This window comes from Equus przewalskii, chromosome X (assembly GCF_037783145.1).
Source record: "Equus przewalskii isolate Varuska chromosome X, EquPr2, whole genome shotgun sequence".
Taxonomy (NCBI): domain Eukaryota; kingdom Metazoa; phylum Chordata; class Mammalia; order Perissodactyla; family Equidae; genus Equus; species Equus przewalskii.
The window spans coordinates 120,171,858-120,195,485 of NC_091863.1; the positions used below are offsets into that span (position 1 = coordinate 120,171,858).

General features: G+C 46.5%; 1 protein-coding gene across 11 annotated transcripts in view; it reads left to right on the top strand.

Annotated features, from left to right (window-relative positions):
* The window catches only part of MAMLD1 (mastermind like domain containing 1), a 224,647-nt gene that overhangs the window by 145,863 nt on the left and 55,156 nt on the right, over window positions 1-23,628 (top strand). For 10 of the 11 annotated variants that reach the window (XM_070606167.1, XM_070606168.1, XM_070606170.1 and 7 more), the window contains one exon: window positions 15,470-15,628. The exons of the other annotated variant lie outside the window; for it this stretch is intronic. In XM_070606167.1, coding sequence (XP_070462268.1) covers window positions 15,533-15,628 — 96 coding nt within the window. In that variant the 5' untranslated portion in view covers window positions 15,470-15,532. The remainder of the gene's footprint in view (window positions 1-15,469; window positions 15,629-23,628) is intronic. 11 annotated transcript variants of the gene reach the window in all.

Sequence of the window (23,628 nt, forward strand, 5' to 3'; positions counted from 1 at the left end):
GCACCATTTCCAAAATGCACATCAATTTTCCCACTTTCTTTGGAAACCAGAGCCATTGGTGCCGACTCACGATAGATAAATATCTTGAAAATTAGATTGTTTCCTCCAAAGCTGGTGGTAGCAGCCTTGACTGTTTTCTTTCATTTGTGAAATAATACCTAAAATATTTGCAAAGAAGCATTTCCAAGAATGGAGAGAACCTATTCCATCGTAATAGGCACTGAAAGCACATTTTCCTCCATCAAATGAGATCTCACGTGAAGTCTGTAAGGGCAACACTAGGATTTTTTCTCTGTCATTCTAAATCCATCCAAAAAGTGGAACGTATTAAGGAAGACAACTTAAACATGAACTCCGCACAGATCTTTTCTTGCCTAATAGTCTTTGTTGTAATGGCTGTTCTGTTTCTTCTTTTAACTCACTGCTCCTTTTGGCCATTCGTTAAGTACCTTTCCTTCTGCCCACCTTCTTAGGTGGTTTTCTCAGTTGGACCCACCACAGTGTACTCGGAGACAGGAGGTGCAGAGCTATGGGGACAGCTCCTTGCAATGCCCGGTGACAACTCAACTGCCCACATTTCTCTTAGCTGCGGCCTTCCTCATTTCCTCCCACTTTCTTTGCAGAGCACTTTGGGCCCTGAAGTTGATAAAGAATTCTTTTTTTTTTCTTGTTCCCTTTTTTTTTTTACTGAGGTAACATTGGTTTATAACATTATATAAATTTCCTGTGTACATTATTATATTTCAACTTCTGTATGGACTGCATCATGTTCAGATGAAGAATTCTTGAGCATTGTCTGAATTAATGATCCAGGGCTCTGATCCCCAGGTTGTCTTGTCTAGAATCTGAGGGAGTCATGAGTCTTTGGTTTAATGTGGAATGAAGGGACCCCAAACTCCACCCAGCCCCACTAGGAATCTCGAGCTGGTCTTACTTCTCTCCAGCAGCCACTGAAAACAAGTCTGTTTGTGCGCTCTGGCTGGTGAGTCATAATAGGTGGATGGCCAGAGAGGAAAGTCGCTGCAGAGGTGGCGCCAGCTGGCAGTCCTCATAGGGTCCTCCAGGCCAAGCTCTTCAGTATATTGAAGGAAAGTGAAACCGAGAGAGGGGAAGCGACTCACTCATCAGCCTTGGCAGGGAGTGGCTGAAGCCTCAATGCTGCCGGCACTTCTTTGAAGAGAGGCAGGGTCACTGGACAGCCGGGGAGGCTGCCTTGGGATTTATTAGGCTTCTTCTGCCCAGTACCTTTCAGAATGTGCACCCAAGGGAATATTAGATCGAGTGTCTGTCTTCAGCCGGACAGTTGTGCCCTGACTTGGGATTCAGAGAACCTGACTTCTAGTGACAGCTATCTCCGTCCTTCATTCCTTGTTATCTGGACAAGTCTCTGCCTCTATTTCCCTATCTGTACAAGATGGGAGTTACCTATAATCTTTAATTTTCCCTTCCAGTATTATTTTAGGATTCTAACCAAGCTGAAACCATACAGGAGGGAGAGGACAAAAAGGGACTGCTTCCATTCCGCTCAGTTGCTGGCACCGTTTCCTGCTAAAAGTACTTTGCAGACCTTTACTTGCCTACTTCAGCCTGCTGCTACAGCTTGCACCTGGGCCCAGGTGGCACGTGTTTGCAAGCTGTTTCTACACTCTGCAGCTATTGCCTGCTGAAATTGCTGCAGAACCAAACCCTGTCTGACATTTCCCTCCTCCCTAGCCCAGCGTATCCAGTTATTCTTGTATGATAAGTGTAGGGACATCATTGCTTTTCAGATCATTTCAAGGGGAGAAGAACCTTGCTTGTGTGTGCCTTCAGGGCCACAGCTGAGTGGTGAGCAGGGCCTGGGAAGGAGGCGAGCAGCTCTGGTTCTCTTCCCCCTGCCGCCTGGCACTGGAGCTGGCCAGACGGGGAGGGAGGGGGCCAGGTCCCACCGGTGCTTTTCAGGAGAGAGAGAGAGAAAGGCTGTGTGTGTGTGTGTGTGTGTATGTCTTTGTGCACGTGTGTCTCTGTATGCATGTCTGTGTCTGTCTTTGTGCATTTGTATGCTTGTGTATTTCTGTGTGCATGTGCGCTTATAATGTCTGTGTGTTTGTGTGTATATGTCTGTGTGTTTCTGCGTGCATGAGTGACTGTTTGTGTGTATGTGTGTGTACTGATTTATGAGCAGGATGGTCTGGACCTGTAGAGGACGCCAGAACAGTTTCCCGGCACCCTCCAACACAACCCCAACTTTGGTGATCAGCTGTGGAAAAGCTTAGGAGAACTCAGCTGCCAGGCATTCAGCGCACGACAAAGCCAGTACATAGAGGGTCCGGTCTTCATCCTGACTGCCACTGTAGATCCCAGAGTGCTTTCAATTCTCAAAGTGCATGATGTCTGTAGAATAGGAGAAGATGACGCTGAACAAGTCCAGTAAGAAATGAGGTCTTCACAAAACTTGGCCTCACGTCACCTTGCAGGCTAGTTCTGCGGCAGTCAATCACGTGACAAATTAGCATTGTCATCACTGCTGTAAGACTGTCTTCGTCTGCCCTCATTTCTTAGTGTTCCCAAGTTCCAGAAAACTCTGTTATCTGCTTACCATAATGGGTAGCTACTGTCTGCTGTACGGTCTTAGAGTCAAATCAGCTTTCAGGGCAGGGCCACCTGGAGAAAGTTTGCTCTCGACTGACTTGTTGGTTTCTACAAGTCTTGGCTCCTTGAAGCAGATCTGCCGTGCGAGCCCACTGTATGGGACCATGGGACGCTTGTCCTTGCCAGGAAACCCAGGCCCAAGCTGATTCGTCACTGAGTGGCACATGACCAGGTGTGTGTGCAGTGGGGAGGGCATTTTTTTTAAAGATTGGCACGTGGGCTAACAACTGTTGCCAATCTTACTTTTTTTTTTAAGGGTTGGCACCTGAGCTAACAACTGTTGCCAATCTTTTTTTTTTTTCCCTGCTTTATCTCCCCAAACCCCCCCTGTACACAGTTGTATATCTTAGTTGCAGGTCCTTCTAGTTGTGGGTTGTTGTGGGACGCCGCCTCAACGTGGCCTGACGAGTGGTGCCGTGTCCGCGCCCAGGATCCAAACCCTGGGCCGCCGCAGCGGAGCACGCGAACTTAACCACCCCGCCACGGAGCCAGCCCCTGGGCGGGGGGAGGGCATTTTTAACATTAGTGGCGTGATATCCTGAAACCAAAAGTCGGGAGATTGGAGAGTTCCCAGGGAGCAGCAGCAGTGGTTTCAAAAGTAGGATCAACCAGAGCTGGAGATATTATTCCACACTGACTGTGTAGATTGTTTATTGATTATGTGGGTCACTGGGGAAAGCGCGCCAGCACTGCTGTGTCACTAATAGGAGAAAAGGCCCGTTGACATCTCATTTCAAAAGCAGCCAGTCTTGCTGAGCATGGAAGATACATACTTTTTTTCTCCAAAAACTTATAATATGTTGCTTAATCCTTTCTCTAAAAGGAACATCTTTCTAAAACCCCAAGTTAAATTAAGGAGTGATAACAATTTGGGCTTTATAAAAGAAAAGGTTAATTAGTATATAGTTAACATACCATACAATTCACTCTTTGAAAGTGTACAATCCAACGTGTTTTTGTGTATTCACAGAGATGTGCAACCAGTACCACAATTAATTCTAGAATATTTTCATCACCCTTAAAAGAAACCCTATATCCATTAGTAGTCACTCTACAGTCTCCCTCTCCCCCCAGCCCTAGGCAACCACAAATCTACTTTCTGTGTCTATAGACTTGTCTATTCTGGACATTGCATATAAATGGAATCATACAATATGTGGTCTTTTGTGCCCAGCATCTTTCGCTTAGCATAATGATTTCAGGGTTCTTCCATGTCGTAGCGTGTCTCAGCACCTCATTCCTTTTTGTGATGGAATGATATTCCATTGTATGGATAGACCCCATTTTGCTTATACGTTCACCAGTTGGTGGACATTTGGATTATCACCACCTCTTGACTGTTATGCATAGTGCTGCTGTGAACACTCATGTGCAAGTTTTCATATGGACCTGTTTTCAGTTCTCTTGGATACAGATCCAAGAGTGGAATTGCTAGATCAGACAGCTACTCTCGGTTTAACTTGTTCAGGAGCCACCAGCATGTTTTCCAGAGTGACTGCACCATTTTACATTCCCACCAGTAATATATGAGGGTTCCAATTTTTCCACGTCACTTTGGACTTTTTAAAGTCAACTTTTAAAAACTAAAAGTAGTGTTTTAGAATATTGACATATTTATTAGCACAAGGTTATAATTGTATGTCTTACAGCTCTTGCGTACTGTCAAAACAGTCCTTTCAAATGCACAGAAATACTGAATGACGTATTCTGCATGCCTAAGGATGCATGTGCTCGAACACACCAAGTCGTCAAGGCTCTGGGCTCAGGGACTGCCTCAGAGAGTTCTAGTCCAGCCCACCACCACAGCTTGAACCCACTCTGCAGACCCACTCAGCACATCGTTCCTGATCCTCTACTGTGTGCTCTCAACACTGGAGCTGCAGCCACATAGAAGGCACGCAGCCTTCCCTCACAGATCTTACAGTCTAGAGGGGGAGCTGCATGCTAGACAAGTACTTGCTGCCAAGGGCCACGGGGACACAAAGGAAGCTCTTCATATGTACCTTGTAGGAATGTTGAAGAGAGCCGGTGAAATACTCTATGTAAATCACCAAGCCAGATTCCTGACTCATAGTGGACACCCAATGGTAGCTGTTAGATTTCTGTATAGAACTTTGCATTTGACACGTGAGGGAACTGAGTCTTTGAGGTTAAGCAGCTTCCCCAGTGCCCCGTAACTCATGGCTGAGGAGACAGCTCTTCTGCTTCAGGGCCTGTCATTGGGCTCTAAAGCCCCGACTATACGGACGTCTAGAAGCCTGGCCTTCTGAACCCTTGACCTGCCTATCTCCAGCCAGGGCTCTACCTGCCTCTCCCAAGTCTGGCTCCTGCTGTACCAGGGCATCCTACTTGACTCATGCCAAGCTTAATACCAAGATTGTTAGTGGCAGGTGGTAATTAGTAACAGTTAGCTAGTCCCTTTTAGAGCAGGGTGATCTGCAGTGATTAGAGCCCAAAGTGGCCATGATTGATGGCAGTGGGTTGATGGGTTTATTCCTCATGCAGTGTTCTCTGCCTATCAACAGCCCCACACTTCTTTCCAACATTCAGGCTGGAAGTCTGGAAGACAGGAGAGGCCTTAGCCTCCTGGTCTGATACAGCCAACCATCGAGCATGTGAATCTTCATTGGAGGTGCCTCTTTCCCATTGCTTCTTCTCCATTCCCACATGGCCCCTGCACCACAGTTTTGTCTATAAAAGTTTGTAAAGCATTTGCCACAAGCCAAGCAGTGTGTCAGGTGCTCTAGTTCAGAGCTGCCTGGGATAGGATGATCCCTGGCTTCAGGCTAGTGGGGCGGGCTGAGTAATAAAAGTCCAGAACTGCGTGTTCTCTAAGTGCCAAAAGCCAAAGACTGCTCTGGATTAGGGACACTCCCGCTCTTGGTCATCCTAACGAGAGGTGATCCTTCCCCACAGAAGAGTAAGTAAGCCCAGAAGCTCAGAGTAACCAGTGAGCACACTCTGCTGTGGACACAGACCCATCCTCACTAGCATCTGCACCTTCCCTGTGGAAGTGTTTCTATCCCTAGTGTATTAGTTTGCCAGGGCTGCTGTAACAAAGTTCCATCGATTGGATGGCTTAAACAACAGACATTTATTTTCTCATTATCCTAGAAGGTAGAAGTCTGAGATCAAGGTGTCAGTAGGGCCGCACTCCTACTGAAGGCACCACAGAAGGATCTCTTCCAGGTCTTTCTTCTAGTGCTTGGTAGTTCCTTGGCTGTGGCAGCATAACTCCACTATCCACGTGATGTTCTCCATGTGTTTGTCACTCTGTGTCCAAATTTCCCCTTCTTATAAGGACACTAGTCATACCAAATTAGGGGCCCACCCATTCCAGTATGGCACCACCTTGACTAATTCCGTCTGCAATGACTCTATTTCCAAATAAAGTCATATTCTGAAATACTGAAGGTTAGCACTTCAACATATGGATTTGGGGGGGACACAATTCAACCCATAACACCAGTGTACATGTTTGAAGACAGATTTGAGTTATTTTGCCATCAACATTACCTCCACCCAACTAGATGTGTTCCATTTGAAACCCGGAGGTCTTCTACTTTTTTCTTTGCTTTGGGGGCTAAATTCCACCCTTGCAAAATGAAGCCTTTAATATCGAATATCTTCCATCATGACCAAAAATCTGCCCAACAATCTGGAGACTCGGGGCGGGGCATCTTGGCCTCAGAGATTTCCTTGGGAATTGCTGAGCAGCACCCGTCTCCTCACCCTCACCGCATCCGGGAGGGCAGAGGAGGAAGCAATCAGGATGAGGAACACACTCAGGTGTGTCGGGTGCACCTCAGAAGTAGTCACCCAACTTGGCTTGACAGTGCAGCTCACCTTCTGACCTTCCCGTCTGAAGCCCAAGGCTGCATCTGCTCCTTATTAGCTCATTTCTTCTCTAATTTGGTGGGGGCTGTGGCGGGGGTGGAGTTGGGGGTGGTACTAGGGCTCCTTTGTGCTTTTAAAGATTTCGGTCCTTCAAGATTGCGCCTGTGGTGTCCTCATGCTCTCCTTCCCTCCTTCCTAGTGCCTTTGATTTGGCTCCTGATTTCCTTCCTCTGTCATACCTGGAGTCAGGTGGCAACAAGGTAGAGCTGGCCCCAGCTGGCACTTTGAGATGGACCTCAGGGATCTGGCCTGGGAAGTAAGAGGTCAGGTACTGGAGGCCTTGGCTAACACGAGGAGGGGTGAGCCAGTGATAACCCCAGAGGTACTAGAGTGCCTTCAGAGCTCAGACCGATATCACCCAGATATCTTCTGCGTATGAGTGGCTAGGGGCCCCCAGGCATGTGCTTAGAACCTGAGGGAGAAAGGGAGACTGCCCACAGGCCTCTGCTCTGAAGCTGAGGTCTGAGTACACCCCTCACCACACCCCGCTCCCCATGTGCACAGGCTACAAAACCACAGAGCAACGCATCTCCCTGGAGCATTAACTTACTTGAGGATGGGGTCATTTTCTTTCTGCATTAAATACAACATGGGTAGAGCATGAAATAGAAAGTTGAATTCACGTGGATTTATGAGGCTGAAATCCACAGTGCATGGGGCAGATGGCTTTGGGGTTCATCTACAGCCCTGGATTGTGCTTGGGTGAGAAATGTTGCCAGGGGTTTGGTTTCTTTTTATTGGGGGCATAAGCTTCCTGGAGGCGGAGAGAAGGAGCCCAAGCACGCCTCTGGGGTGGGAAACTGGCTTATCCCTGCAGTGGACAGAAAGGTCTGCCCCAGGGCTGTTTCCCGGGCCCACATTCATCTAGAGGGAAAGAGGAAATGAGACCATGGCCAGAGGCTGGTGTGCTGAGGGTGAGAGACCCCTTCTGGCTTAGGCCAAACAAAGTCAATTTCCAAGCAGAGATCTCTTGCCAGCATCCCCTCCATTGGCCACACTCCTCAGCCCTGGGCCCAGCCACCACCCAAGCACGGTGGTGTGGTGGTGGGCCAGCAGGTTGCTCCTGCAGACCAGAGAATTGAGCCATAGTTCAGGAAGCTCTGGCCATTACCCCTACCTGTCCCCTTTATGTTGGCTGCTGGGAGCCACAAAGGGGCAGGGCAAGACGTTAGTGGAGTGGAGTCTTTAAAAGCCAAAGCATTATTATTTTTTTTTCCCCATTTTTCTTTAAGGCCGAATGGATAGCTTGTTTGATGTCCATAGGCTTTGTATTGCCAGCCCTGAAATGAGATCTGGGTCTCCATCCCCCACACAGACTCGAGCCACTGGGCCAGGGAGTTAGTGATGGCCTCAGCAGTAAATGAGGTCTCTTTTCTCCATTTTTGTTTGGGTGCGTTGTATACTATATACCACTTTGTCCTCATTGGTGTGTCTCTCTAGACTCTAGTATTTAAGTGAGGTCACAGCCAAGGCCTCCTGCTTGATCCTTGAAACACTCAAGAAAGATTTGGGTGGGAATTGTTTTTTAGAGAATAAAAAGGTCTGGGGGCCAGCCCAGTGGCATAGTGGTTAAGTTCACGGGCTCCACTTCAGTGGCCCAGGGTTTGCAGGTTTGGATCCTGGGTGCACACCTACACACCGCTCATCAAGCCATGCTGTGGTGGCATCTCACATACAAAATAGAGGAAAATTGGCACAGATGTTAGCTCAGCGACAATCTTAAGCAAAAAGAGGAAGATTGGCCATAGATGTTAGCTGAGGGCCAATCTTCCTCACCAAAAAAAAGAATAAAAAGGTCTGTACAAACTTTTGTAAATTGCTTGGAAAAAAGCATGCTACTTAGGACATATCCCAGAGGCAATAAGAAGAATCAGTGTCCCCCCTGGATCTGGGCACTGAAATCTTTTTTGAATAGCAGTTAGCTTCTTGTTTTGAGATAATTGTAGATCAACAGGGAGTTGCAAACACAGTACAGAGAGGCCCCCAATGGTTATAGCTTATGTAACAGTTGTACAATATCAAAACCAGGAAATAGCTACAAGTTTTCGTGTGGACATAAATTTTCATTTCTCTGGGATAAATGCCCTAGGGTGCAATTGCTGTGTCATGCGATAGTTGCGTGTTTAGTTTTATAAGACACTGCCAGCCTGCCTTGCTGCACCATTTTGCATTCCCACCGGCGATGGATGAGGGACGCAGTTTCTGCAGTCTCACCAGCTTTCGGTGTTGTCACTGTTTTTAATTTTAGCTATTCTGAGAGATATGTAGTGGTATCTCATTGTGGTTTTAATTTGCATTTCTCTAATGGGTAATGATCTCCAACATCGTTTGCCATCCGTAGAAACTCTTCAGTGGAGTGTCTTTTCGTGTCTTTTGCCCGTGTTCTAACTGGATGGTTGGTTTTCCTACTGTTGAGTGTTGAGATTCTTTATCTATTCCAGCTAGTTGTTCTGGATCAGATCTGAGGTTTGCAGATGTTTTCCCCAGTCTGGACCTTGTTTGTTCATCCTATTCACAGGGTCTTTCACAGAGCAAAAGATTTCACTTTTGGTAACATCTGGTTTATCAATATTTCCTGTTACAGGTCATGCTTTTGATGTCAAGTGTAAGAAAGAACTTTTTGCCTAACTCCGCATCCCAAATATTTTCTCCTACCCTTTTCTAAAACTTGTATAGTTTTGTCTTACATTTAACTCTATGGTCCATTTTGAGTTAATTTTTCTGTAAAGTATGGAGTTGAGGTTGAGGTTCACTTTTTGCCTATAGATGTTCCATTGCTCCCAGACCATGTCTTATAAACACTATCATTCTTGCACTGAATTGATTTTGCACTTTTGTCAAAAATCCGTTGGGCATATTTGTGTGGATCTATTTCCAGGTTCTCTCTTCTCTTCCGGTTACCTATGTGTCTGTTCCTCTGCCAGTACCACGCAGTCTTCATTAATGTAGTCATAGAATGTCTTGAAACCGAGTAGATCAATTCCTTCCACTTATTCTTTCTTTTCCAAAATTGTTTCAGCTCTTCTGCTTCCTTTGCTTTTCCATATAAATTTTAGAAGAATTTTGTCTATATCTACAAAAAATCTCGCTGGGATTTTGATAGGATTTGGTTAAAGCTGTATACCACTTGGGGAAAAGTTGACATCTTTGGTATGTTGGGTCTTCCAATCTGCAAACGCAGAGCGTCCCTCCATTCATTTAGATCTTCTTTGATTCCTTCCAACAGTGTTGTGTGGTTTTCAGCATACCAGTCCTACACATGCTTTGCTTGGTTCTCACCTAAGAATTTTTTGAGCAATAGTGTGCTTTTAATTCCGATGTCCATGTGTTCATTGGTGGTATATAGACATGCAATTGATTTTTATGTGTTGATCTTGTATCCTGAGACCTCCCTGAACTCACTTATTATTCCTGAACTTATTATTCCTATAAATTGCTTAAGCTTTTCCATGTAGACAATCGTGTCAACTGCAAATAGAGAGAGTTTTACTTCTTCTTTTCTAATATGTATGCCTTTTTATTTCATTTTCTTGCCTTTATGGACTAGCTAGAACTTCCAGGATTATGTTTTTGTGTTTTGTTGTTGTTTTTAATTGAGATATATTTGACGTACAACATTGTGTAAGTTTAAGGTGTACAACATATTGATTTGATCCAAGCAATGAAGAGAGGAGATATCCTTGCCTTGTTATCCATCTTAGAGGGAAAGCATTGTTTTTAATCGATTAAAGTGTGATGTTAGTTGTAAGTTTATTACAGATATTCTTTATCAAATTGAGGAAGTTCCCCTCTGTTCCTGGTTTTCTGAGAGTTTTTATCATTATTGTGTGTTGAATTTTGTGAAGTGCTTCTCTTTCTGCATCAAATGGTATGATCATGTGATTTTAATTGGATTTTTTTGTTTTGAGAGAATCATAGATTCACACGCAGGTGTAAGATATAATGCAAATAGATCGCATCCACCCTTTAGCCAGCTTCCCCTGATGATAGCATCTTGCAAAACTATAGTACAATATCACAACCAGGAATCTGACGTTGGTGCAGTCAAGGTGCAGAACATTTCCATCACTACATGGATCCTACATGTTCCCCATTTATGGATACATTCACTTCCGTCCCACACTGACCCCCTCCTTAATTCTTGGCAACCACTAATCAGTCCATTTCTGTAGTTTTGTCATTTCAAGAATGTTATATAAATAAATCACACAGTATGTAAGTTTTGGGGATTGGCTTTTTTTACTCAGCATAATTCCCTGAGGATTCATCCAGGTCATTGTGTATATCAACAGTCGTGTCTTTTTATTGCTGAGTAGTATTCTATGGTATTTGTTGTTAGTGCCATTGAGTCGATTCAGCTCCTAGTGATCCTGTGTACAGCAGAGCGGAACCCTGCCCAGTCTTTCTGAGCCATCCTCTCACCTTCCAGTGCTCTATCAGACAATGCTCCAATGCCATTCATAGGGTTACCATGGCCATTTTTTTTGCAAGTGGGTGGCCAGGTCTTTTTTCCTTGTCTGTCTTAGTCTGGAAGCTCCACTGACACCTGTCCACCATGGGTGACTCTGCTGGTATTTGAAATACTGGTGGCATAGCTTTCAGCATCACAGCGACACACAGCCACCACAGCATGACAACTGACAGATGGGTGGTGTGGTTCCCCGACCAGGAAATGAACCTGGGCTGTGGTGGCGAGAGTGCAGAATCTTAAACACTAGAGCACCAGGGTTGGCTATCCCATGGTATTCACGTACCAGTGTGTTTAACAATTCATCCACTGAAGGATTTCTGGGTTGTTTCCAGTTCGAGGCTATTATAAATAAAGCTGCTAATTGGAAAGTGTGAATCCTGCAACTTTGTTCTTCTCTTTCAATATTATTTTGAGGTTATCATATAGTTTTTGTTCTTTTGCCTTTTAATATGGTGGATAATGTGAATTGACATTGAATATTGAACCAGCCTTGCCTCCCTTGATCATAATGTATAATTCTTCTCAGAAAGTGCTAAAACTTCGTTTGGGATTTTTGTGTCTGTATGCATGAGAAATATTAGTGTGTGGTTTTCTCCCTTGTACAGCCTTTACCTTTGCTGTCTGGGTAACACAGTGAGGTGGGAAGTATTCTCTCCTCTTCTATGTTCTGAAGAGATTATATAGAATTGGTGCTATTTCTTCTTTAAAGAATTGATATAATTCTTTAGTGAAATCATCTGAGCTTGAAGTTTTCATTTTCTGGAGTTTTTTAAAATTAGGAATTTAATTTCTTTAATAATTATAAGGCTAGTCATATTATTTCATATTGGGTGAATTTTGAGCTTTTGGAATAATTGGTGCATTTCATCTAACTTCCAAATTTGGGTGTGTAGAGTTGTCTGTAGTATTCTCTTATTATCCTTTACATGTCTACATGGTTGGTACTAACATCCCCTTTTTCATTCCAATATTGGTAATTTGTGTCTTCCTTTTTTCCTTTGTCGGTCTTGCTAGGGCTTGTCAGTTTTATTATTTTGTCAAAGAACTACTTTTTCCCCATTGGCTTTCACTATTTTTTTCCGTTTTCAGTATCATTTCCATGTCACTGTCTGTTCTTTATATTGCCTTCCTTCTGTTTGCTTTGGGTTTATTTTGCTCCTCTTTCTTGGTTCCTTAGGTGGAAAATTACATATTGATTTAGACTTTTCCTCATTTCCCTTGTGTTTAGTGCTATAAATTAACCTCTCAGCACAGCTTTACCTGTGTCCCACAAATTTTCATATACTGTATTTCCAGTTTCATTCAGTTCAATGTATTTTTAAAATTTCTCTTGAGACCTCCTTGTGACTCATGAATTTTTTTAAAGTGTGTTGTTTAGTTTCCAAGTGTTTCGAGATTTTCCTGTTGTCATTCTGTTGCTGTTTCCTACTTTGGTTCCATTATAGTCAGAGAAAACACCATGTATTATTTCAATTCCTTTAAATTTTTTTGGACTGTTTTATAGTCAGAATATGTCTATCTTTATATATATTCCTTGGGTGCTTGAAAAGAATGTAAATTTTTCTGTTTTTGGTGGAGTGATCTATTGTCAGGTAGATCCTGTTAGATGATGGTGTTGTTGAATTCTTCTCTATCTTGCTGATTTTCTACCTAGTTGTTCTATCAGTTTTTGAGAGAGGATGTTGAAGTCTCCACTATAAATGTGAATTTTTCTATTTATCCTTTCAGTTCTTTTAATTTTTGCTTCATATATCATGTAGCTCTGTTGTTTGGTGCATACACAGTTAGGATTACTATGTCTTCTTGGTGGATTGACCCTTTTATCATTATATAATGTCCCTCTCTGTCCCTGGTAATTTTCTTTGTTCTGAATTTTACTTTATGTGATTTTACTAGAGCCACTCCTGCTAGTTCTTTAAAATTAACATTTGCATGATACACCTTTTTCTATCCTTTTACTTTCAGCCTGCCCGTATCATGGTATTTGAGGTGAGTATCTTGCAGACAGCATATAGTTGGGTCCTTTTCTCAGTCCGCTCTCCCAATCTCTGTCTCTGAGTGGTGGACTTAGATCGTTTTCACTTAAGGTACTTTAGTGATAAGTTAATGCTTAATTCTGCCAGTTTATTTTTATTTTCTGTTCATTCTTTATTTTTGTTTCTCTATTTTCTTTTTCCTAACTTCCTGTGGGTTACTTGAACATTTTTTAGAATTCCGTTTGATGATTCATATATAGTGTTTTTGTGTGTATCTTTTTATATACCACTTTTAGTGGTTGCTTTAAGTGTTACGTCATATACACGTAACCTATCACTGTCTACTGGTGTCAACATTTTACCAGTTTGAGTGAAGTATAGAAACCTTACCTCTCTTTCCACCCCCTTACCCTCCTCTGTTTGTAATACAATTGTATTAAAAATTTCTTCCACGTACATTTAGAACCACAGCATGCAATGTTATAATTGGTGCTTCAACCATCAAACATAATTTAGAAAACTTGATAGGAGAAGGAAAGTCTATTATCTTTACCCATATTTTTCTCTTTCCATTGCTCTTTCTTCCTTGATGATGTCCAAAATTCCTTCTTTGATCATTTCCTCTCTGTTTAGAGAACTTCTTTTAGCCATTCTCTCAGGAGAGGTCTGCTGGTAGCCAGTCCTCTTAGTTTTCCTTCATCTGAGAATGTCTTGATTCCTCTTCCATAGCTAAAGCATATTTTCACTGAGTATAGGATTCTGGGCTGATGGTTCTAGTTCAACACTTATTTAGATCTTCTGTTTTAGCTGACTTCTCTGACAATGCTCTGGCAGGGCAGCTGGGGAGTACCATCTCATTTCTGCCACGTGGGGATAGAAGTCCAGGTTCCCCACTCAGCCTTCATTGACACCAGGCAGGTTGGGGCTCCTTATTACTGCTGGGCAGTGGTGATAGTTCCAGGTCCCCGCTAGGCTTCCACTGATACCACCCTGGCTGGGATGGGTAGGAATGCCTCATCACTGCGACCTCTGTGTGACCTCTGTGTGACCCCGTGTGACCTCTGCTGACATTGGCAGGGGTAGGATGTGGACTCATTACTGCTATGCAGGAGCAAATGTCCTGACTCTCTATTAGGACTCCTCTGACACCACCCTGGTGGGGACAGGGAGAAACGAATAGTTACTGCCAGATGGGAGTGGAGTCTGGGCCCCTACTTGGCCTTAGCTGATGGTACTGAGTGAAACCACACTTTTTTTCCGTAGTGTTTAGCTGAATTAAAGTGGTTCTTTTTGTTTTTTCTTTTTGAATGGTTCTTGTATGAAAGTTTTCTATCTTGGTAGGCTGCCCCTTTCCTTGTCCCGGTCCTTTGGCTAAAGAGCGCAGGCTTTTAACTGGTGCCTTTTTGTCTGTGCGCATTGGCATTTTGGGTTGCTGGCTTCTTCAGGTCCATGTCCAGGATCTATGAGACAAAAAGAAAACCCAGGGAGCTCATCATGACGTTGTTCCTCAGGCCCCAAGGCCTATCTAGTCTACCTTTTTCTCTCCATCTTTCAGGGTCTCCCCATGTCTGTTTTATATGTATTGTCCAGAGGTTTTAGTTGTACTCAGTGAGAGAATGGGAAAAGTACTTCTCTATTTTTCTGGAGGCAGAAGTCTGGACATTGAAATTTTAGAGCCCGATTCTGTACTGCCAAGGAGATTTATGGGAAGGAGAGCTTCCCTCATATATGAATGCTTTAGCAGAGCTCTTATTTCATGTCCACATTCAAGAAAAACAAAACGAAATGAAACAAACAGCTTTACATGGGTTTGCACCTGTCTGCTCAGCCCTCATAGAGGGCATACATTGGGGTAGCCACCATCACAGCCTCCTCGGTTAGTTTTTTGTAAACCAGTGCACCGGAGTTTCACGAGCCTGCTCCAGCGTCCATTGCTTCCTTCACTGGCTGTCAGGGTATGAACTGTTAGCTCGCTTGGCTGGGTGCTAAGCGGGCAGAGTTGAGAGCTGCCCCTTCTGTGGGCCATAAGGCCTACACTAGAAGAGCTGAAGGGTCCATAAGCCATCACCTGATCCAACCACCATGGTTTTCATATAAGAAAACTGTGTCAGAGAACGGAAGAGCCTTTCCACAGATCTCACTGCGTACCACACAAAAGCAAAGCCAGACCTAGGAGCCGCATTCCCTGCCTTCAAGCCCAGTGTTATTTTGGTTACATCGGGCTGCTTCTCCACCCATCCCTCAGCTCCCCAGTGGACTTCGCTCTGGCCCATGGCCAGGAAGTGCCATGTCATCCCAGCCAACTACCTCACAAGTGCCCCTCATCCCTGGTGGTGGGAGGGGCTCAATGAGGGGGGTGGGGTGGGGAGAGGGACAGGAAAAAGAATGTGGCTGACTCTGCCCAAACCTGTCCTCAGAATGAAAGTCTGTGATTCACGGGGTCAATGGTCTCATCTTCATATCTGAAAGACAGTGTACTTTTTGTCTCCCTAAGCCCTGTGTCTAGGTCGTTTGGGAAGCGCCTTGGAGAGTCAAGAATAAAATTGCAGGTCAAACAATGGATGACTGGAAAAGTCGGCTTGTAATCAAGAGCATGCTTCCCCATTTCACCGTGGTGGGAAATCGTCAGGAGCCCAGAAAGCTCCAGGAATCGGTCAGAAAATGGGCTATTGGGGGGAAGGGGGGTGTTGAATGCTTCTAATCTTAAACTTGAACGTAGTATGTGTTATTGAAATTCTCTGTGCAAAGTTGGTGGCAGGGAACCAAGTCAGAAGGTAAGGAACTAGAGTCTTGACCTAGAAAGGATCTAGGAGACGAGCTAAGCTTGCCTCTTGTGAGTTTCTGAAAGCGTGGGAAATGTAGTCTAAGGCTCCATCTGGATTCCCAGCCCAGCGATCTCTGCACTGCACCCTTCAGCTAGACACTGAGCAAGGGTGAGAAGGAATGAAAGCCTACTTTTTCTCTTAGAAACCAGGAATGTGGGAGTGCCAGGCTCTAGATGCATTGGATTAGTTTCCTGGTACCACTGAGAGCAGGAAGCCAGTGAGGACATCACAGAAAGAGATTCCCATTCAACACTGGTCCTGGTGTCCTTTTAAAATCTGATTTGACAAATTTCTGCTTTTTTCTTAGAACCCAGACATCATTCCGTATGTCTGAAATGCAGAGTTAGGGATTCCGGTGGTGGCTCTAGGAGCCAGGATAATAGAAGGACCTTGAGAACCACTGGTTAGTTGACGATAAAAGCCTGCAACATTGCCAGTCTACCAAGATTAGCTTGGTTAGTAGGAGTTGCCACAAACACAATGGCTGTTATCTCAGGGTATTAGGTCTGCAGAGGAGTGGCTTGCTTAATCTCTGAAATTAATAGAGCAGAGAGGAAATGGCTCTTAGAGAGCCGTGCGTCTGCTTCCTGTTCAGAGACCTGGAAGCTCGGAGCTCTGAGGTAATGTCATTTCACATAACTAGAGGGCCCGGCTCCTCCAATTCCAAGGGCAATCCACTTATAGTAAGTTAGCTTTCTATTTAGGTTAGTGTTCTGATATGTGCACAGGTGTGGGGGGATTATTGAAACCTTGCTTCTCTTTTTTTCCTCCTTGTCTACCACCAAAAATGTATTGAGAATGTAGTATCAAGTTGGGGATGTAGACATTTACACAACTTTGTTTGCTAGAGTTCCAGCTCTCACAGAGATGGCAGTCAGATGAGATGGCAGAGATGGAGTAATTAGTTGGCCAGTGGCCTCGCCTGCAAATTGCCAGCCCTTCAGTCAGACATCTTCTAGAAGGCAATCTCTAACCTCTATCCTAATTACCCTTTTATTTCTTGCTTCTCTTTGATGGTTAACAACCGAGTCAGTGAAGGAAAACCTCTTGGTAATGCATCCAGAGGCCGTGATCAGTTTCAGAGTGCCTTTCAGTTTCCCCTTTGTTCCACACGTGTTTCCATTCCCAGGAGGGAAGAGTGGTGGCTTGGAGTCGCAGGGAGCCTCTTGCCCCTCTCCTCACGCACCCCATCAGCACCCTTTAAAAAGTGTGACTAGTAAGTAACTGCTTTGATTTCGATCAGTGTAGACCTCAATGCTGGAAGGACTTTTCTTAGAACAAGGCCTTGGAGTGGCCATCGATGCCCTCATTCTGGAGAAGTTGCCATTGCTCATGCCATTTTCGGGCTTGGCTTCTCTTTGCAGATGGCCTTTAGAGTCGTTTGCAAGCCTTGCCAAAAATTCACATTCATTGCTTTAGAGTCACACCTTGCACTTGATCAAAATCAGTCCTTCGCCCTCCTCCATGGCACACCTTGTCCTCTGCCCTTGGCTCTGAGTGACCTGACTGTTTCTGAAACTCCAAGCTATCCTAGAAGACCAAGGATTTTCCCCAATTGAGGAGATGCAAAAAAACGCCCGAGGCTCCAGAAGTAACTCTCTCACATGAGTCCTCTTCACAGTGAAAACCACACTTGTCTTCTTGGAAGATGCATATCGTCTCCAAAGGGGATTTCATTGAGGGAGCCCCTTCCTTTGGCTGGGCCTGACAGGTATGCATGGAGCCTAGCCAAGCCAGGCGCTGCTGCTGCCATCAGCCAGCAGCCAGGGCAGCTCTTGGTTTGAGCCCAGCTGAATTTTCATGGCTGGTCAATCCCTGCAGCCTCAAGAAGACAGCCGGCGCTAGCATGAAGCTCTGCCGCACATGCTGAGGAGCTCAGCAACCAGGTGTTTGTGACCCGAGGGACGGAGATAGACAGATTAACGCAGAATGGGCTGTGAGTTCACCATGAAACCTGTTGGCCCAGCAAGTTATTGCAGGGCCCAGAATGCAGCGGCAAAAGGGGGTGTTTTGTGGGAGCTGGGCTTGCACTTGCTGGGTGCGGCTTGAACTGGATCTCGGCTGTTTCTGTCGCTTGCTCTCCCCCTGACCCTTCATAACATCCAGGGATGATAGCCTGCACTCCAGTGCCAGGAAGCTGTGTGCGTCTGAAAGCATATCTCTCGCACCACCACTCCTCATCCTGCAAGCATCTTTAACACGGAGATCTGATTCAGACATTCAGCTTACCGGGTTCTCTTGTCCTTTTCCCCAAAAAACAAACTAACCAAAAAACATGTTTCAAGTCAAGGTCTTGAAACCTTTATTACATCAAGGTCTTAATATAATGAAATTAAATCGGTCCCAAAGGAGAGTTCTTTTATCAGCCGTGAGATTGCCAGGTGAGTAATTGAGAGCCTCCTCACAGGAAAATGCACATCTGACGTGATGGTTGTTCTTGGCCTAAGACCAGGGCTCAGGGCGCCTAGATTCTAGTCTTGCTTCTGGTCCTAACTGGCTATGAGGCTTTGTCCATCCTTTTCCCTCCCTAAGAACAGAAGTCAAATGAGCCAGGAGTAAGAATAGCCACCTTTAATTGAGCAGTGACTAGGTGCCAGGCACTTGCTAAGCATTTGGGAGGCATTATGTCCTGTAATCCTTAGGATACCCTGGGGATGAAGAGGCCATCTCCAGGAAACTGAAGCTCAGAGAGGTTGAGCAACTTGGCCACAGTCACAGAGATAAGAAGAGGCAGAGTTTAGAGCCTGCTGTCATCACCGCTGTACTCTGCTTCCTCTTGGATCTAAAGCGTGTTGAAAACCACAGAGCTCTGAACACATACCAGGCGGCAGTCATCATCACAAGAAATCTCAGCGATGTAAGGGCCTTTTCAGCGTTTGTTCATTCACTCAGCAGCATGATTGCTTAATGACTCTTGTGATCTGGAGGAAAGAGACTTTCACCTTTTGAACATTTGGGCATCCACCCAAGGTTAATAAGGCACCCAGTCTCTGCAGTTAGTGTATGGAATTTCAACAGGAGGCAGAACATTTGGTCCTTCCCTTTGAAGTTAAGATCGCCATTCCTCCCCCAGATTAGTGGGTCGATTGATTACTAGCACAAGAATCTCTAAAACATTAGCACTCCAGATGGGAGTGCTCTGGAGCCGGCACAGAATTGGGGCTCAGTACAGAATTGGGACTCAGTGTCCCCGTCATATGTCATCTCTGTTTCAGTCTACACCGCACCACGAGTTGCAAAGATTCCTCAGCTGTGAGCAACTACCTATTCCATTCATAAGGCAGCTCCAGACAAAATGAGTGTTAAGAGCATTAGACGTACAGTTGAAGAAGAAAGGAGATCCCGTGCTTGTTGCTCATCTTCTGTGTTTCGTCATTTCCTGATAATACATAGCTCACTCTATAGGTTACAATGAGTTGGCATGCACAGTATTCCTTCCGAGCTTCCCAACTCTTCTCTCTCTTTATGGATGAGGACACTAAGGTCTGAGAAATCCAGTGACTTGCAGAAAGATGCCCATCAAGAAAGTGGGGAGCTACATCAAGTGTCCCCATTTGGGTGACCTCCAGTGCAGTCTGCTTTCCACCCACAGTATGACCAAAACCACCCCTCACTCCTTCTCTTCTCACCTCTGAACGCAAGTGGGACTGAGGACGGGGAGAGAGGAGCCCTGCGTGTAGCAGGGAGTGTGGAGGTTTGAATGGCTACAAAACACTGGTCCTGTTCTATCTGGCCCGCGGCTTTAGACCCGGGACCTTGGAAATACCCAGTCGGAGGAGGTCTTTTCTCACGGGTGTAGGATTTGTACCCATCCTTCTCAGGGGCACATGCTTTTCCTTGTAGAAAGAGCACAAGACTCAGTAAGGAGACCTCGAATTTGATCCCAGGGCTGTAATTAGTGCTTTGAGAGACTTTGAGCGAGTCCCTTTCCTCTTGAAGCCAGAGGGCCTGTCTATCTCTGGCCTCCCACCATAGTTCTGGGCTCCCTTCTGTGTGTGCAGCCCTGTGCTAGATCCTGAGCTACAGCAGTTCATAGCCAAGGAGCAAACGAGTCCACTGGGAGCTAGTCTGTCCTACTCTGTAGTTCAATTTGTCCTACTGTGAAACCAGGGGGAGAGAATGGTTGAGTGGCTCTTTTGTGCGAGCTACTTGTGCCCATCTACTCCTATGACATGGGGATTAATATTTCCACTTTGCCAATGAGGATCCTGAGGCTCAGAGAGGATGGGGACTTTCCCAGTGTTGCACCGTCAGTAGGTTGGACATCACATCTCAAACCCAGGTTCCTGGCCCTGAAGCTTCCCAGATTAGGAGCTCAGATAGTTAGGGCCTCTGCCAGCTGGGCGGGACTCTGGAGGCTCAGGCTAGGGGACAGTGGACAACACAGAGTCCCCGACTGCCTGGAGATTTCATTCCAGCAGCAGAGACAACCCATAAACAGAGAAAGAGTGGAAGCATCTTTACTTCATCCTGGTGGCTCCCTGGAACCATCAGGCCAGCATCATCCACTGCTCAGCCTGTGAATAGCAAGCCAGGTTGACTAACAAGCCCACAGGGAGGTAGGGACAGCCAGCTGAGGCCTGGGCTGAGTTGTCTCAGCAGCCCTCTCGGAAGCCTGGAGAGGAAGCCCAGTGTTCCCTGCTTTGTGCAGGCTGTGGACATGATGCAGCTGCAGGTCTGGCTGCAGGAGAGGGGGCGTTGGTGTATGGCCCCACTTCCAGAAACCAGATGGTACAGGGGCCAGCTCACTGGAGAAGCAGGTGTCGTCAACTCTTACTGAGATCTTGCATGAGTCTCTGGGCTTCAGTCTCTACACCAGTAAAATAGGGTTAATAATCTGCCCTGTGCCCACGTCAGGGTCTCTGGGATGATGAACAAGATGTGGATATGAACGTGATATAAACCACAAAGGGCGTTACTGCTGTTAGCACTATTTTTAATTATCAAAGTTGGGCATTGGCTCAGAAGGGGGATGGGAAATGTGTGTCCTTGGAGCTCAGGTCGAAACACACAGGGCCCCTAAGGATGGCTCAGTCTTCTCAACAGCCCCACTGCACTGAGGAGAGCTGGATTTATGGTGTAGCTCTGAGCATTCTGGGTTAAGGCCTACAATTTGTATGTGCCTTTCTATTTTGGGGATCCTCCCCATGGAGCACGCAGCTGTTTGCTCCCTTTTCTCCCTCCTGCTCTTCCTGCAGTAAGGGCCCTTTCTTGTAAGGGCGTAAAACACCCAACCCGGGTGGGCTGCCAGGCAGAGGCCTTGCCTTCAGGCGAACTTGTTCTGCAAGGGCTGAGCGCTGCTCAGCTTGCACGACACCACTGGGCTCTACATCTGGGTCCTGCCTAGGTAGCCCAGTTCAGCAAACTGGTGACCTGAAAATTGCAGTCTATTTGAAGAGGAGGATGCTGGGAGGGGGAGTTCCGTTGAGCAGCTGGCTTCCGCTGGCATCTGAGAGCTCGACACTGACTATTTCTGAACTTCCAGGAGCCCACGTTGGCCTTGTCTGTATTCCTGCTTGTCCCCTGCCCCCAGCTTCCCTGACATTAGGCCCAAGGTGACAGGTGTCTGAAGCTTGAGCTCCCCGGGGAGGAGAGCGGACACTGTTGGACCCCCGTAGGAGCGGCATGAGAGCCCAGCTGAACTGCAGCTCGGGCACCACCCCCCTCTAGGGTGTGTGCAAACTGGGTCGAGGGGGCAGCCTTAGGGATGTGGGCCTGGGGCTCCCCAAACTCTGGGCTGGCCTGTGCCAGCCGAGGGCTCTTGCTTTGACTGAATATCCCCAGCTGGAGAATTTACTGTGACTCTGCTTGCAGACGGATATTTGGGTCATAAGCTGCCCCTGGGGTGCCCAGTTCCAGACCTGGGGGAGTGGGGAGCCTGTGCTTCCAGGTTTGGGTCACAGATTTTGATTTCTGCAGTGGACATCAAATAATTGGGCAAAACCCTCCCTGCTCTCCCATTGCCTGTCCTCCTCCTCATCTCCTTCCTCCCCCCTCACCAGATCTCCAACCCCCAAAGTACCAAAGCTAGAGAGGCAGGCGTGAGCCGCAGGCAGCTGGGCTTGACCACTGGGGGCCCAGTGCCAAGCGCCAAGGCCCAGGCATGGCTGCCGCTGCCACTGCCTCCCGCACTCCTGCCCCTGCCCCTGTGCACAAACATGCCTTTGTCTGCCTCCCTCCAGTGCTGTGGGGCTCGCTCACGCTCCTGACTCCTCACCCAGAGCTGCTTCTCCAGGTTAGTTGCTCCCCAAGGCTGTCAGCTGGCAGACGCCTGTGACCGGAGATCTGCTCTTATGCCCTCCACCCCTGGCTCAGTACCTGGCTCCTAGTAAATGCTCAGGAAGAAGTGACTGCTCTTCCTCTTGGCCAGAAGGCCCCTTTCAAATCGTCCAAGCCACCCCCTTTGTTGAACATAACAGGCCAAAGACACATAAAGGAAAAGGGGCATGTCCAAAGTCCTTGGGCCAGTTAGTGAGTTCATCACAGTTTCTGAAAAGTGCTTGTCTCTTGGCCTTGTGCTGGAAATGGGAAGAGAACAGGATAATTTGCAGGAAACCTTTTGCTCCAATGGTTAATTCAAATCTGCAGATGCCAGCTGAGCCCTGTCACAAGGCTAGGTGCTCTGGGGGTACAGAGGTGAGATGAGGAGGAAACAGCCTTGGCCTTCAGAGAGCTGCATGCTGGAGGCGGAAATGCACACGCCTAAGATGGCGGCCTCAAGGTTGTCCAGAGCACCCGGGCTGGGAGTGGAAGGGGTAGAGGTGAGGCCATCTTATTCTAGAGATCCTCGAAGGCCTGAGGGAGGAGGCTGTGCTTTAATCTGCTGGACAAGATGTGAATTGTTCAAGAGCATACAAAGGCTAGAAGAGCAAAGAGGAGACAGTATTCTCTCCTTTCACTGGAAGCTATGGAGCACCCGCCAACAGATGTGCAATAGTAATAACTGTCATTAGTGCAGGTGAAGCGTGGCATGTGGTACTGCTACATACCTTGCCCGGTTCAGAAATGGTTGCCTAACTTGTACATTGGTAGATAGCTTGACGTTTTTTAGCTCCAAAAATGTTGCCTGCCACTCTCTTATGAACTGTAGGCCAAGGCGGCCCCCTGCAGTGTGAGGAGGACAATTTGGAAATAATTTATTTCCCTTGGGGAAGATGCTCAGCTCATGCTCTGGGTCAGGGGTTGGCAACTCTGGTCTGTGGGCTAAATCTGGCCCGCAGCCTGTTTTTGTAAATAAAGTTTTATTAGCACACAGCCACACCCAGTTGTTAATGTGTTGTCTAATACAGAGTTGCAACAGAGACCACATGGCCTGCAAAGCTGAAGATATTTACTGTTTGAGCCTCTACAGAAAAAAATTGCCATTTCCTGGTCTAGGTCACTAGGCTTTGGTTCGTTTTTTTCCGGTGCCATTGTTTCATCTAATAAGCGGGCGCTCTCCTCAGAACCTGCTTGAGGGAAAATCACAAGTCTGCACGCCTCTGCAGGTGTTCTGCTTCCTCTGTGCTGCCAAAGCTGGCCCGACCCCCCAACTCTGGATCCCATGTCTTCTCCAGAGTCCTCGCCTCTGTGGCTGTTCCTTGTCCTTCCTGCAACCTGCTTCTGCCTCTCCTATCAGCATCCAGAAAGATCGTTTACAAACAGATCGAGCTGATCATTCCTCTGCATAAGCTTCCCACTTCCCACTGCAAACAACTGATAACTCACCCCTCTTCCCAGGGCCTGCGAGGCCCTCTGCGAGCTCACGGCTGCTTCCCTGACTCGCTGCACACCAAACACACTGGCCAGCCGCCCATTCCTGGAACGCACCAAGCACTCCCCTCAGGGC